Raw genomic sequence first — 15,685 nt, 5'->3', positions numbered from 1 at the left:
GGACGCGCGATATTATGTTTGGTTAGACGTCAAAAAAAAAGAATAGAAAGAGATTGCCAAGTGTTTGGTTGGACCTACAAGAAAGGATAGAAATAGTTAGTCATATTTTCTTTAGTGTTTAGATACAAGTCACATGAGAACAAGGTGAACACCAAAGCTACTTTTAGTGATGACGTGGTCTAAAAAATCGAGGGGATCGCCTCCGCCTCATCCTACTTTAACCTCAAAACTAACCAACCTCGTCCGTCTTCCCATTACAAATCAATAGATGGCGATATAGAGTACCATTAGGTGATGTGCCCAGGGCCTATTTATTGTGTCTATATAAAAAAACATCATTTACAATATGCTTAGTGTCATAACTGACCCGTAACGGACGTGAAATTGAGCATCCTCTGTGCTATGACAAAATTAAAATCCCATGACGTGAAGCTATTACAAATCAAGATCATTCCAACACTGGGTTTATTTTCCCTCAGTCACAGTCACAGAAGAACGAAGCTCCTGTGTATCAGCAGCTGGGATACACACACACACACCACTCGTGCAGGTCAGTAAAAGTTCCATCCAGGCAGCTTTTGGCACCGCAAGCGTCTGGAAGCAGTAGGTGCAAATTAAACCGTCCTCTGTCGCTTCTTCAGTGGTAGAGCTTGTCCAGATCGCCTTTGAATTTGGCCTTTATTTGCTCCCTCTTCAGTTTAAGCGCTGCGGTCACCAGCCCGGACTCCGGCGTCCACGGTTCAGGCAACAGCACGATCTTCGCTGGCACCTCGAATTTCTCGAGCCTCGCTGCTTTTGCGGCCTGCACCAGTTCGAGTATGTCACACCTTTGTAAAATTGAAAAAAAAAAATGGTCCACATAGGCTCTAATCCACCGTTGCAACATAAACAAAAAACCTAGCATGAGTAACATGTCCACCATGGGGAAAAAAAAGGTTTCAAGGCACATGACTGTTGCCTAGCTCGCTATTGGTACGAGAAAAGGCAAAGCAGAACACGCTGCAACCTTTCAGATGCAAAATTGTGCCTCTGAAAACCAAAGAGGTACTCTTCCTTTGACACACGGCCTTTGAACTCTGTTAGTATAGTTTTTTAGTCATGTAAGACGCCATCAACTGAGTTATGTCTAACCTTTGATAGCGATTGCTGAACCTCCTTAATTGCTCGGTCGTTTTGGCAAAGCTCTCCAAAGCCTTCATAGTTCATCCCGGAATTCTGAGCCCACTTCTCCAAGGCCTGGTGCGCTGGAACAACCAGGGCAACACAGTAGTTATGAAATGGATCGGCATAAACCATGATGTTCTCCACATAGTTGCTTGTTGCTAGAGCCGATTCAACCTGCAAAGAGAGACGGTAAATCACTCGTTCAACAAAATATTCACAGTAGGAATTTTTTTTAAAAAAAACTAACAAACAAACCTTGCCAAGAGACACATATTCTCCATGCTGAAGCTTTACTATATCTTTTTTCCTGTCAATAATCTCAAGGCACCCATCAGGATGGAACTGACCAATATCACCAGTGTAGAACCAGCGTATGCCCCTCTCATCAACCTGTAGGTCATATGAAATGGAAATAAAGTCAACCCTCTAAGGCTATAATGTTCTGGACCTCTGATAGAATCTTACCTTGTATACTTCGTTCGTCTTTGCTTCATTGTTGAAATAACCTTTTGTTATACTGTGTCCACCAACCGCGACCTCTCCTCTCGGCATTGGAGAATCAGAAATCTTGTAACCACCTTCTTCCCATGAGACAAGCTACATTGGTTCAACGAAAAAAAATAACATATTTCAGATAATTAAGGCCTGGACATGCTGGTAAGAGGAGTCTTTCAGGGAAGTGGAAGTGTCCAGTGTACTTGTTAGGGAATCAAAATCAGATAAATAGTTGGGGGCAAGTATGTAACAGGAAAGTTTGAGCATTCCATTGAAAGAAACTAAAATTCTTAGCTATGTGGTTGATAAAGTGCATCCAGAAAAAGTGCCAAGCATGACACTCTCAGACACTTAAATCTATCACTCATTCCTTTTAATGCAGGTTTCATCTGCTACATCTGCCACATGAATATCAAATATATTTGTTAACAGATCCAGCAAACATCAAATTCGTGAACACAAACCTTCACATAGCAACAAGGAAGTGGTGGACCAACACGACCCACACTTGTATCATCCCATTCAGTGAAAGCTGCTCCAGCACAAGTTTCAGTCAATCCATAGCCTTGACCCACTGGGACACTGCAGCAACAATTAAGTAGCATATTAAGGACAAGAAACAAAGGAAACAACTTGCCTTGTCAGGAAAGTTCATAGGCTACACATGCGATTGAATGTAGAAAATTCCACTGATTAGTACTCTTCAGTTTATCACCTTTGAATCAGCAAGGAAATTCAGAATAATAATAACTCTACATATTTAAGAATGAACTAATACAACTGATAATGACTGAATCAGGATAACATGGACCTGGACCCAATATGAGCATGTCAAATTTGTCATTTGTGTACATTCAACAAGAAATCAGGGGTTTCTCAGTCGGGACCGTTGTCGTGGCCTTCTATTAAGATAATACCTTACCCTCCCTGGCCGAGTTTTTTTTTAATTCAACAAGAACACTGGTCAAGAGCTTTTAAAAGCAAACTATGATTGCAAATTCATAGTCTAACAATCCCTAGTCAAATGTATGGGAATGAATTTACAGCTGCTACGAACCAAGTAACTATGTTTAAGAGTTTCATGTATAACAACTAGTTGAAGATTCTGAGCCTAGTGGAATATAGGATCTCAATGATATACTGTTCCATAACTAAGAATCATATTATACCATACATTCGATCAGCTAAGATAATAAATTGTAATTTGAGATAAGCAGGGGAGAAGACATTACCCTAGACATATATTCATAAATCTTTGTGTGTCACTTGACAGAGGTGCACCACCACAAAGAACAAATCTTAGACGTCCTCCAAGCATTGCCCGTATTGGTTTATAAATAATGTGATCCCATAACATCCTCTCTGGTGCCCAAGATCCAAACCAACTCCCTTCAATTGCTGCAATATTTCGCTTATATGAAAAATCAAACAGCTTTTTTGTCAGGCCACCCTTCTCACCAACCTGGAAAGAGAAATAGAAACATTAATTTTCCCAATAAAAAATTGTTGATTGCTTACTCATGATCCTACATGATTAATGCCATTAAAGGAAGTTAATTACTCCCTCCGTTTCTTTTTATTTGTCGCTGGATAGTGTAAAATTGCACTATCCAGCGACAAATAAAAAGAAACGGAGGGAGTATGTGTTATTGAAAATCAGCATGCCAATCTAATTCAAAGACATAGAAGCATGGTTGTCTGCATAGTATGTGACCTTGTATAACTGCCTGGAAATCCTACCACATGAAACAAATGAACTCTCTTAACAGTGACCTCATATTCTAGCCACAAAATTAAAAGTGTGACAAGATATGCCAAAAGAGAGGGGTACTCAAAATCTAAAGCTTGGTCAAGTTATGTACCACTTTTATCAATTGAGCATAGTTGCACCACAAAAAGCTGAGCACAATGGTGACTATACAAAGGAACGTTTAGCCAAAGCATTCTATGCTAGGTTATAATTACCATATACATAGAATATTCTAACAGTAACAATGCTAATCAAGGGCATTTGGTGGAAATATAAAATTCAAGAAATAAACTCACTTTCTTAAATACTGCATCTCTGATACGATCCAAAATTGCAGGAACTGAAATCATAAGAGTAGGATTCAGTACAGAAACATCTCCTTTTGTTCCCTTCTTAATCTTGTTCGATGTATCAGTCATAGTTAATGCTGAACCATATCCAATGGCACTGCCAGAAGCTAACATGACAGTCTGGATTGACAACATCGTATCATTAAAGATAGTGGCAACTCTTGTAAAACAACATGTATATGAATTATAATATATATATCACCTCCCCTGCTAGTTCAAAGACATGAGCCAATGGAAGATAAGCCAGATAAACATCATTCATGCCAAGGTTTGGGACTATTGTCATGACTGCTGCAGTTGTGGCCACCATGTTGCCATGTGTGATCATTACACCCTACATCGAAATGAATAATTAAATTACAGGAGAGGAACACACCTAGTAAAACAATGATTTCAGCAATAAAAATCATAGGAAGAAACTAAACCCCTAACATGCTACAACATAACTAACTAGTCGATGTGGCATGATAAACTCCAGAAAACTAGTCTTTCAGTTCTTACACATTTTAGTGCACTAGCATCAGAGTTTGGTATGCATATTTTATAAGCAATGTCAAGTGAAAGCTTTGACCACTATAAATTTTGCAGTGTTAGTTATCATCTATGCATTAGACTAAAAAATTCTGCAATGAACATCAAGATGTGGCTCATTTGTTCCACATCACTCGTAATGACCCAATTGGTCCTGCCACTGTAGATTCTGCATCAAGTAAGGACACTCACATATATCCAAGCAAATATTGGGACCAACTGTGGGTTCTGATTTTTTATTCAGCACCAGTCTCCTTTCAACTTTTTTGTTTATGTTCATGGAAATTACAAGATTATGAACACATAAAAAATTGCAAAATCTTTGATCAACAGTATACCTTGGGAAGACCAGTACTTCCGCTTGTATACATGATAACTGCAGTATCAGAGCCTGAAGGTAACCTTGCATCAACATGAGATGTCTTGCCAAGCTCCTCTACTTCAGTGAAAGACAATGTTGTCAAATGCTTCACTTGGTTCAGTGTCTCAGCCTCGACAGGTTCATCCTCAATATAGATAATACGCCTAAGACTCTGCAATTTATAGCTGATTGCAGGTATCTTCTTAAGTTGCTTCGAATCACATATCAGAGTTGAAACCTGTGTCTGAAATTCAACAAAGGAGTATTTAAGATGTGTGACCAAATGAATTGCTGCTCAGTGCTCATTGAGTTCCTCCAGTACTTCAACACTTGGACTCGAAATAATGTACTCCCTCCAGTGCAGTAAAGGTAGTCATTTAGGACATGATTGTGCATACCAAGGAGTGATTAATTATCATAGAGTTTTCCCTGTTTGCCCCTATTAAATAGGGATATGGGTGCATTAACATCACTAAAACAATCAGGCTTGATTGGTTGCTGCAGCAGCTCCAAGGCATTCTAGACTGGAGGTCTCAAGTTCGATTCCTATTAAATGCATCTTTTTTTGTGCAATTACTAGGGGCAACAACGTCCAAATCCCAGACCCACGCGTGCTATGACTTCTTTTTGTGCACGCTCGGTCACGCGCAGGATGACTTCTTTTACTGCACCGGAGGGAGTATACCAGTAAGCACTAAGCACGTTCTGATACGGACATCAAGCACTTATAAACAACTGACATACAGGTTTGTTTCTAAAGCTATCAAGTTAAATAAAGACTACATACAAACGTAATTGGCTAATTGCATACGGAGTAGTTCTCAACTGGATAGAGTCCAAGGAAAGATGACCCCCCCCCCCCCACCAAAAAAATAAAAACTGTATGACAGTGCACCAAATCCACATTACCTCATTTAGTGAATGCACCAATGCATCCTCACCAAGAGATGCATATATTGTTACAACCGTTAAATTTTGTCGGAAGCATCCCTAAAAGAAAAAAGATGATTCTACAGTCAGAGAGCTTCACAAGTTCCAACGGGTGTCCTGATACAGTGGCATGCATTATTTGATTACCTGAGCAGCAATGATCCACTCAGCTCTTGTATCAGAGAAGATAGCAGCATGACTATCTAGGTCGTGGCCCATCTTGATAAGTCCAGAAGAAAAATTACATGCACGATTAAATGCCTCAGTGTAGGTATCCCATTCATATTCACCAAGGTGCAGTTTCTCAAACTTCCTACCATCAGAAGATTCCATAAATTCCCTCTTAATTAGCTTCCTCGTGCCAAGACACCTCTGTCGAGAGTACTTTTTGCTGGCCATCTCGAACAGAGCTGACATTGTCGTGGCGCCCTCCCATGGGACTTCAACTAAGGAGGAAAACCTGTTGTTCCGCATTGCAAATCCCTCCTCTCCACCCACATCAGCTCGCACCGCCCTTTGCTTTGTCTTCTTGCCAAACATCATGGAAAGCAGGACAGGAGTAACTACAGCCAGAAGCAGGGCGACAACAACTCCATTCACACCATACTCTTTCAACAGTGGCACGTCACTTGTAGCGATTCTTTTTAGAAAGGACATGTTGGAATTATCATCACTAACTTCTCCCATGGTTTTCTACTATATCTGGAGCATCAACAGTAGCTTGACAAATTTGACTGCATAAAAGTAATCACAGGGTTATCCATGTTGGCATACTATAAAAGCAACAACTCTGATGCACTTAAATTTGTACATAACAACATTGAGTGAGTGCAACATGCCAACATGGGTGATGATCCATGATGGGGGAATACTACCATGGGTACCACACCACTAGGCAGCATAATGCAAAGGAAAAAAAGGTGTTATTCTAACTACTACAAAAAATGAACAATATTCGGGTGGTATCAATGATTCCAGCATCTGAGCGGCACCAGATTCAGAGTTAGCCCTATGTCAGAGCAAGAACCTTACAAAGCTCAGTAAATATGCAATGTGCAAAGTGGACGATTGAAACATGCAAGGTATGATGCACATGACGAACAGGACAGAGCGCAAAGACGTTAGAAAATTGCAGCTTGCTTCATGGTTAAGCAATGAAGGTGCCCAGGGCATCATGATGGACATGAGTGACAATAACGCAAGAACACGATTTTGATGGCAAGGATAGCAGTGAAACTAGAGGCACTTTTCACATCGATAGACCTAAACTTTAACAGACACAGAATAATTCCAAATTTCAACAGCGGTGCATCGTTTGTAGCAATTCTTGTTAGAATTGACATGTCTAAATTATCACCAGTGCCTTCTCCCATGAATTTTTTTTACTATAACTGGAGCACTGACAGTAACTTGACTAGTGCATATTAAAAAGAAACTACAGTGTTATACCTGTTAGCACGTTATGGAAGTAACAACGGTGATACACTTGAATTGCTGCAGAACAACATCGAGTCAGTGCAACATGGGTGATGATCCATGATAGGGGAACTACTTAGCGGTATGCCGAAGCAAGAACCTTCCAAAGCGCAGCCGCGGATATTAAGATAATAATAGTAGCGCAAGGAAGGTGTGCTGGGCTGCTGGCATGTAGAACCAGCCAGCCGCTGATGCGCGTGATGGCAAGACGTGGCAGGGCGGATCGGCGCTAGAAAAATCGCAGGCCACTTTACTTTTATGGAAGAAGCAACGAAGTTGACAAGGAGATGATGACGGGCAACGGGGTTCGTAAGGATAGATAGATATAGTATAGTACTGGTAAATAAAACTAGAGATATATAAATGAGACGAGCAGATGTGACCTCCCGCGTGGAGTTCCCTAATACACAACGCAACTAACTGGATGCGGCGGCCGTGGGAATTGCACGGGGGGAGGAAGGGGAACAGAGGGAGGGGGGACATATTTATCACGTTTTTAATTAGGAAACTAAATCAGAGCGGGGTTGGAGCCAGCAGCTGAGGATCCCGCCACCCCCAGTCCCGGAAGAGCGTGAAGAGGTTGGGTTAGTGCTGTTGTGAGGCCGCTCGCTGGGGACGATGGCGTTGGGGAAGAAGAAAATTACCAAAGCAGAAGAAGCCGCGCAACAGGACGAGCCTCACCTGCGCCTCGCCGCGCCGAGGGGGAGGGGGGTCGATCGGTCGGGGGCCGTTGGCCAGATCTGCGGTTGCGACGACGCGAGGAGGCGTGAAGGTGGTGGGCACTGGCCACTGGGGCTTCCGCTCCGCGTCGAATCCCGCAGGAAGAAGCCTGCCTGCCTGGGTGGTACTTGTTTGTTCGGTCACCGTGGGATGGGCCCTCCCCCATCACTCATTTGCCCACGCGTCGTATCGCACGGAGCAGGGCAACTGCTACGGTTTGTTTTCGTATGTGTTTCGTTTGCTCGTTTCCCATTGAGTATTTGGATGTAATTATTAAATATAATCTAATTTTAATATTAATTATATAGATGAATACTAAATAGTGATTTTTTCGTTTTTTTTATTTGTCGAGTGACTAAGTTCGTGTTTGATTTTCCGTGTAATATAGAATATGACCCTTGCACATTATCCCAAAAAATGCAGCTCACACCTCATTCTTGGATTTTATTTCTCCGGCACAGAATCCAAAGCCAAGAATGAACTAAGTTTTACATAATGTATTTTTAAAAACATATTTCCAATATTTGTCATGAACCAAACACAATTTAAAAGTCCACTACTGAACTTTAGACCTTTAGTAACCAAGACAATGACGACTAAAAATAACTAAAATGACGTTTTTACTATATCTAACATTCCCTTCTTACATGTGCCCTATTAAATAGGATAATAATATTTGTGTATTATAATTAATGTTTAGTCATTAAAACCAAACATCATACTTCAGTAACTAAAGTTTAGTCATGTGACAAAAGGAACCAAACATGGCTTTAATCTTGTAGCATCACATGAACGGGTCATAGACTAATTAGGTGTCTCGTCTTACCATGTAGTTCTTATATATGTAATTAGTTATTTAATTAGATTATATTTAGTTATCTGTATTACCTTTGGCTTTCCCTTCTTTTTTGCAGCATGTTATGTGACATTAGTACTAGACTATGTCTCACGATTTGGATGCACCATTCTTTGCATGAGCCTTTTCTTCAACATCAAGAGAGGCTAACAAATTCTCACGCGATATGTTTTCCATCTCGTGTTTTAGAGCTGTGGCGAAATCCCTTTAGGTTGAAGGTGATTTAGCAATAATGTCGCTAGCCACAAATGCATTAGCGCAAGATACATTCAAAGTTGTTAGAGCTTACCAACAATGAGTTCATCTCATGAGATTGCTCAACTACAGAGTAGATGCCAACCATCGTGTAGTCATGACGATACTCAATGACATACAACTCATGTTTAGCATTGCAAGCATCATACTTATGTTCGATAGCCTCCATGAGCTCTCTTACACTCTTTATGTCCATGTACATATCATAGAGCTTGTCAGACAACATGTTTAAGATGAAGCCTATTGTTATCATATTATTCTTGCTGACCTCTGCCCGTTTTTCAACAGTTAGAGGACATATATAAGGCTTGACAACCCAAAAATTGTTCATAGCAGTGAGCCACAAATCAAATTTTATGGTCCATTTTTAAAAGACCGATCCACAAAACTTATGTTTGTCGCCTCAACAATGTTATTACCTATTTTAAAGTGCATATCATATCTTTGGATTATTAAATAGTTGTGTGTTTTAAGATTAAATTAATTCTTAAGGCAAACACTATATAAACAATGGATAAATAATGCACGACAATACAAACATGTTAACGTAGTAGATTAAATCTATCTTGAATGAACTCATAATTACTCATGACGAGGATTACTCTAGTATGGTCGAAGATGAGTTTGCAGTGTTGCTAAAGTCCCTAGACGTTGTGGTATAGGTCAACTCGGTGATCAATCGTGTGGTCGATGCCTACAAACCTAATTCGTTTCAACTCACACAAGTTCTTTAGCGGAGCGAGATTCTGCAGACGTTGTTATCCTTCTCCTCGTTAGATCGACATTAGGGATGGAGAGGATTGAGATCGCGTAGTACCGATAACTTCCTTGTCTAAAATCTAACTCGTAGAAGATTGGTTATTACTCGTATCATTTGGTGAGAACACACTCACGATTATATAGGAGGATAGATTTAGGATTACTATACACAAAAGAATAGAAAACCGAAACAAACTTGGTTACGATCTCTAGATTTCATGAATTTAGTTTCGAACTTATTGCGCAAGACAAGACAAAATTTAAAACTCAAATGGACCTTTGAGTTTTATTATGGAAACTATCATTAATAAAATTGGACAATAAAAAGGTTATTAACAAAATTAGATAGTAAATCCAGTATTTTGATTGATAATTAGTCAATACATGCAAGTTTAGGATTTACATATAAAAGATGTTTTACTCAAAATACACTTGTCACTTTTGAAGGGAAAGGAGTATATTGTCATAGCATAGGTAAAAAGTTATTTTATCTATAGAGAGAATCATGCATCATACCCACACATGCAGGCTGCATTTGTGTGTGCTATTGAGCTCTTCTAGTCGTTCCGCTAAATCACATCCAAACTCGTAAACGTAGAATACACTTGTCACTTTTGAAGGAAAAGGACTATATTGTCGTAGCATAGGTAAAAAAGTTATTTTATCTATAGAGAGAATCATGCATCATACCCACACATGCAGGCTGCATTTGTGTGTGCTATTGAGCTCTTCTAGTCGTTCCGCTAAATCACATCCAAACTCGTAAACGTAGAATACACTTGTCACTTTTGAAGGAAAAGGACTATATTGTCGTAGCATAGGTAAAAAGTTATTTTATCTATAGAGAGAATCATGCATCATACCCACACATGCAGGCTGCATTTGTGTGTGCTATTGAGCTCTTCTAGTCGTTCCGCTAAATCACATCCAAACTCGTAAACTTAGAATACACTTGTCACTTTTGAAGGGAAAGGAGTATATTGTCGTAGCATAGGTAAAAAAGTTATTTTATCTATAGAGAGAATCATGCATCATACCCACACATGCAGGCTGTATTTGTGTGTGCTATTGAGCTCTTCTAGTCGTTCCGCTAAATCACATCCAAACTCGTAAACTTAGAAACTTCGTTCCGATTTGAATCAAGCAAGCCCTTCAAAATTCTCGTATCGGTCCCTAGGGTTAGTTTGAAAACTTAAATTCTGTTCAGGATTCTAGAGATTGAGAGGAAAATAAGTTAGTTTTTCACTCAATCTCTAAGAACGATGAAGGAGGTAGTCCTTAATTTATTTACCGGGCCAAAACCCACCTGTACCCCCTCCTTCCCCTTGGCATTGGATTCCCTACCCGGGCCGAAAGTTCGTCAACCAGGGCTGAAAGTCCATTGAGTAACTATTTCCATTTTCTTTTATTTATTTGGCTCAGCGCTCAGCTAGCTTTCTCCCGCTGCCTCGCTTGTATTGAGGTTTCAGCCCAGCAAAGCGGCACATGGCAGCCCATTAGCACCCCGCAAGTCGGTCTCGTTTCCTAAGAAGGGCCCACTAGCGTCCATTGAATCCAAATTCTTGCGCCCACGAGTTCATAGCTACAGCCTACAGATGGAATTGTTTCAGATGTTTTAGGTTCCTTCTGATCATGAGTATTGCTACATTACGATAATATAATTGTATGTGTACTTTACGCTCTGGTTTTCGTACTCATTTGTTATTTTCTAAATTTAATAAAATCGATGAGGACCTGTTTGGTTCGCCGCCTAACTCACTACACGACGGGTGATCTTTAGCGACCCTTATTAGGGACCGACAGTTGGTCGCTAAAAGTTATGGACTGACGGTTGGTCGCTAAATGCGTTTGTAGCGACGGTCTGTGGGTCGCTAAAAGTCTAAAAATTTAACGACTTATGGTCGGTCGCTATAGAGGTAAATGTGTGACTGATGGTAGGTCGCTATAGGGGTACGTGATTTTTGTGTTTCTTATTTACTCAACAAAGCCCATCTAAAGGCCTACTAAACAAACGAAATCCTATTCCAGCCCACACTACGCCTCTAACCCTAGGCCAACCGGCCATGCCCAGGCCCCCACCCGCCAGGCCGCCAGGCGGCGAGGCGCGGCGCCCATCTCCATCTCTCCCTACTCAGCCTCTCCTGCACGCCGCCGCCCATGGTACCAAACACGACCGCCAAAGCCCCTGGCCGAGCTCCCCCATGGCGTCTCCCCCAACCATGGTGCTCTCTGCTCCTCCACGGCGCTGAGCTCCACCAGCCGCTGCTCTTGAACGCTGGCGCCAACCTCATCTTTGCTCCTCTCTCCCGCATCTCTGCAGGTCGCCCAGGTCGTGGCCTCGACGGATCCCGCGCGCTCCTGTGTCGTGGCGCTGTCCCCATGTTTTCTCCGCGCCAGCGCGCCACCGGCTCTGCTTGAGCTCCTCCCTCGCCATAGCTCACAGGTCGCCACCCCATGGCTGCTGCTCCTCTCTCCCTCATCTCTGCAACTCGGCGCCTCCTCTGCTCCTCCACCTGCAGTTCGCCCCATGTTCTGGACGCCAACCCTCCATCCCCCTACCCTCCAGCCATGGACGCCCCAGCTCCCTTTTGTTGCTCGCTAGGGACCAGCTCGGTGCCCTCTCCTCACTTGAAGCCGGCAACAGCGCCTTGGTAGTGGTCGAGCAGCACGTCGTCGGCTCCGTGGGTTTTTTGGGCAGCCCGGTTGCGGTGTCGTCAAACCCCGGTGAGACCTCACTGTCCCCGCATGCCTTGTGTTTGATGTAATGTCAAACCGCTTAATTTTATAGATAAGTTAAACATTGGATTGTTCTGACTTCTTGCACTGATCTGCCATGAATCCTGAAATGTAGTCCCATGTGTGCCATATTTCCTCCATACATGATTATTAAGTCTGTGTTCTTTAAGTTTCCAATCTCACACGCATGATTAGTGTGTTCTTGAAATACCGATGAAGTTGTGTAAAAAGTCTTTACTACGATTGAGTTACACCCTTAGTTAAATAGGGACTTTATTTTGGAGCAATGAATATTGATCAGCACATTCCCTTAGTATGTTGCTACCTGCAATTTTTTTCTTACAACCTGAGAAGCGGCATGTTTACTACAAGGTATCATCTTCACTTGTTTGCATTACACGCCCATTTTCATTATCCCTCTTTTCTCTTTTCTGTGATAATAATGGAATTAATGGCACTCTTTCTCAGCTTGCAGTTCAACAGTTGAATTTCATCGAGTCCCAGCCAGTTTGATTATATGAACCAGAGGCAAGCCAGGATGCCCTAGGTGTGGATCTCTGTTAGGCTGTGAAGCCTTTTTTATCATAAAGTTACTGCCTTCTCCATTCTTGTTTGCCTATATTTTTGTGAGATATAGCCTGCCCGAGAGAGGGAGTTTTTAAAAGCGGTATGAAAATCTGAACTTTGCTGCAGCCTGCAGTGTATATATTTGTAGATTTTCGTAATTAATGCTTTTCCGATGGTGTACTACTCTATTTTCTAGGTTTTGGATCGTATGTGCTTAATATTATTTGGGCACACAACACAGTTCACTAAGTGTATCTATATTTTTTATTCCTGATGTTTTCGTCCAAGAAGATGCACTCTGACTGTATTAAACCAATCTTCTGAAGTGTACACAGTTGATTTTACTTCCAAAGCATAACTGAGTATATGTTTCCTCTAGGTACATAAATGTGTTTCTGGTGGAGGTAAAGTTCTAATTCCAACGTTTGCTCTCGGAAGAGCTCAGGTATTGTAGTTCTCTTAATTCTACTTTATGAGACAAAGTGATGGTTAAGTGTGATAACTATATATGACTTAAATGAGCAAGTTTCCCTGAGAAGTACCATTCCGAGGGCACACTGTTCAAAGGTTTCATAATTTGTGATGACTTGTTCCACTTTTTAAAAAAAATCAGTAGAGTTGTCTGGACAGCTAACCTCTTGACTGCTTATGTTTGATTTGTATTTGATATGTGCTTTTAATTATTTATTAACTAGCAGTAGACTCCTAATTCCATGCTTGGTTAATTACTCTGAACTTAAACTAGCTAAATATAGCTTATGCAAGTTCTTAGACTGGCACATATCACTTGCATCCACTGCCTGTAGCCCTGTACATGCAAAAATTCGTGTTAGTAGTATGTAATGGCCCTAGCTACAACTGCAAATAGTACAAGGGACAGCAGTAGAGAAAACAAATGCGGTGAGAATGAGAATCAAGGTAAGTTGGCTTGCAAGCTTCTATGCAAGTGTTTCCTGTATCCATAACTCTGCAAAAGTTTTGGCTAGGATAGGAATCAAAGGGAGAGCTAATTCTTCCATTGACTTGCTAGTTCGGTGGTACTCCCAACAGAAACTAAATTGCAAGGTAATGAACTTAACTTTATATATTCCGTTTTGTGGTACTCCCAACAGAATCTAAAATTGCAAGGTAATTGCAAGTGTTCTTTGCTAATCCTCTTGACTGGTGGGATAACAGGACAAATAAGGTTAGACTGGGATTGTTCAAAGTTATAACCACTTGTCATTTACATGGTAACAGTTTACCTCGCATCTGAATAAATTAAACCTTCCTTTTGAGCGCATTCTAATTAGCAAACATAAAAAAACAGAGAACACATGAGAACTCAAGAACTAAATAAAAAAAGTTCAAATATTTACTGAGGGAGAGGGATATATGGTCAGTAGAGTGGGTGAATATTGAGACGGAAATAATAAACAACCAAATGAGTTATGAAAGGTATTATTGTTTTTCTAGTGATTTAATGCGGACGGAAATAATAAACAACCAAATGAGTTATGAAAGGTATTATTGTTTTTCTAGTGATTTAATGCATATTTTGTGTGTCTTTTTATCATGATCCATATGACGTTTAATCTGAGTAACATGTTACTTCATGATTTTTTCTGATGATTGATACTTATATGACTGACTATTCACCCTTTAAAATTATTGCAGTTTACCAGGATACATATTTTTGTAATTGTTTGTGACATGTTAGTCTTTTGTTTAACCTATGTTCATCCATAGGGTTCTGCAAAACATCCTTTTGTGAAATGATCCTCAACCGTCAATTCTTTTAAATGTTCCCTAGTAAAATGATTTATTCTTGATGGTTCAAAAGTTTCCCTATTCCTTGGATGTATCATATGCATCGGGGATGTCATATTGAAGAATCAGTATAATAATATGGACTATTTGGAGGGGTCTTTAAATGAGCTTGGAAGTTGGTGCATAAGGCTGCAACACCGTCTAGTGGAGGTAGATAAGGCATCAAAACTGTATTTTTATTTGCAAATGTAGCAACAATATACTAATTTGATGTACTTTTTTCTAGGGTGTTTTGGACAAAGAAAGCTTGTACCTTAAAACAGGAGGATACAAGAAGCTGGAGTGGTTGTCTGAAGGCTTTTGAACTGCTTGAAGCATTAGTGTAGCTTTGGTGCTTTTGTGACTGATCAACTCTGGAGCAGCTAGAGTGATGTAGTTGTGGGCTTTTGAACAATAGCTGGAGTGATATGAAATATTAGTGATGTAGTTGTGGGCTTTTGAACTGCTTCAAGCTGGAGTGATGTCGTTGTGGTGCTTTTGTGACTGATCATCTCTGGAGCTTTTGTGAATGATCTAGCTAGCTATCTGTAAATGATCTAGTCGTGAATGATATTATAATTGTGATGCTTTTGTGAATATATAATTGTGGTGCTTTTGTGTTTATGCGATGGATCTATGGCTATGGTATATTGATTAACTGTGTATATCTTTATGATTTGTGTATAAAAATCAGTGATTTGTGCTGCTTAATTAAATGTATATTATTATTAATGACAACTGTAAAAGAGTGACTTTCTGTTAGTTGCTAAATGTATAGTATGACGACTTACGGTTGGTTGCTAAATCTATAGTACAACAACCCACGATTGGTCGCTAAATGTACAATATTAGCAACAGACGGTCGGTCGCTAAAAAGATGCCGGTCGCTAAAGCCTTTAGCGACGGCACTTACAGCGACCATCCTTATGGGTCGCTAAAAGTTTTTA

The 15,685-nt window shown here is 40.6% G+C and overlaps 1 protein-coding gene and 2 long non-coding RNA genes across 7 annotated transcripts; 2 read left to right on the top strand and 1 right to left on the bottom strand.

Annotated features, from left to right (window-relative positions):
• Nucleotides 1-277: 277 nt before the first annotated feature.
• LOC100304373 (uncharacterized) lies at nucleotides 278-7,917 on the bottom strand. 5 transcript variants are annotated; one of them, XM_020551627.3, is made up of 13 exons: nucleotides 7,702-7,917; nucleotides 7,031-7,075; nucleotides 5,729-6,315; nucleotides 5,561-5,641; nucleotides 4,629-4,895; nucleotides 3,962-4,093; nucleotides 3,706-3,879; nucleotides 2,892-3,121; nucleotides 2,124-2,241; nucleotides 1,630-1,761; nucleotides 1,420-1,554; nucleotides 1,132-1,338; nucleotides 278-802 (listed from the first exon to the last, which is right to left on the bottom strand). In XM_020551627.3, the coding sequence occupies exons 3-13, from the start codon at nucleotides 6,266-6,268 to the stop codon at nucleotides 638-640; spliced, it is 2,181 nt and encodes a 726-aa protein (XP_020407216.1). In that variant the 5' UTR covers nucleotides 6,269-6,315; nucleotides 7,031-7,075; nucleotides 7,702-7,917; the 3' UTR covers nucleotides 278-637.
• Nucleotides 7,918-11,690: 3,773 nt separating this feature from the next.
• LOC103654313 (uncharacterized) lies at nucleotides 11,691-13,676 on the top strand. Its single transcript, XR_002269242.1, has 3 exons — nucleotides 11,691-12,371; nucleotides 12,852-12,930; nucleotides 13,330-13,676. It is a non-coding gene; the product is annotated as an uncharacterized lncRNA (long non-coding RNA).
• Nucleotides 13,677-14,396: 720 nt separating this feature from the next.
• On the top strand, nucleotides 14,397-15,449 carry LOC118476994 (uncharacterized). Its single transcript, XR_004857894.1, has 2 exons — nucleotides 14,397-14,909; nucleotides 14,986-15,449. It is a non-coding gene; the product is annotated as an uncharacterized lncRNA (long non-coding RNA).
• The last annotated feature ends 236 nt before the right edge of the window (nucleotides 15,450-15,685 follow it).

Source organism: Zea mays, chromosome 4, assembly GCF_902167145.1.
Source record: "Zea mays cultivar B73 chromosome 4, Zm-B73-REFERENCE-NAM-5.0, whole genome shotgun sequence".
Lineage (NCBI taxonomy): Eukaryota > Viridiplantae > Streptophyta > Magnoliopsida > Poales > Poaceae > Zea > Zea mays.
The sequence above is the reverse complement of the archived record's forward strand: the minus strand, read 5'-3'. Positions and strand labels throughout refer to the sequence as shown.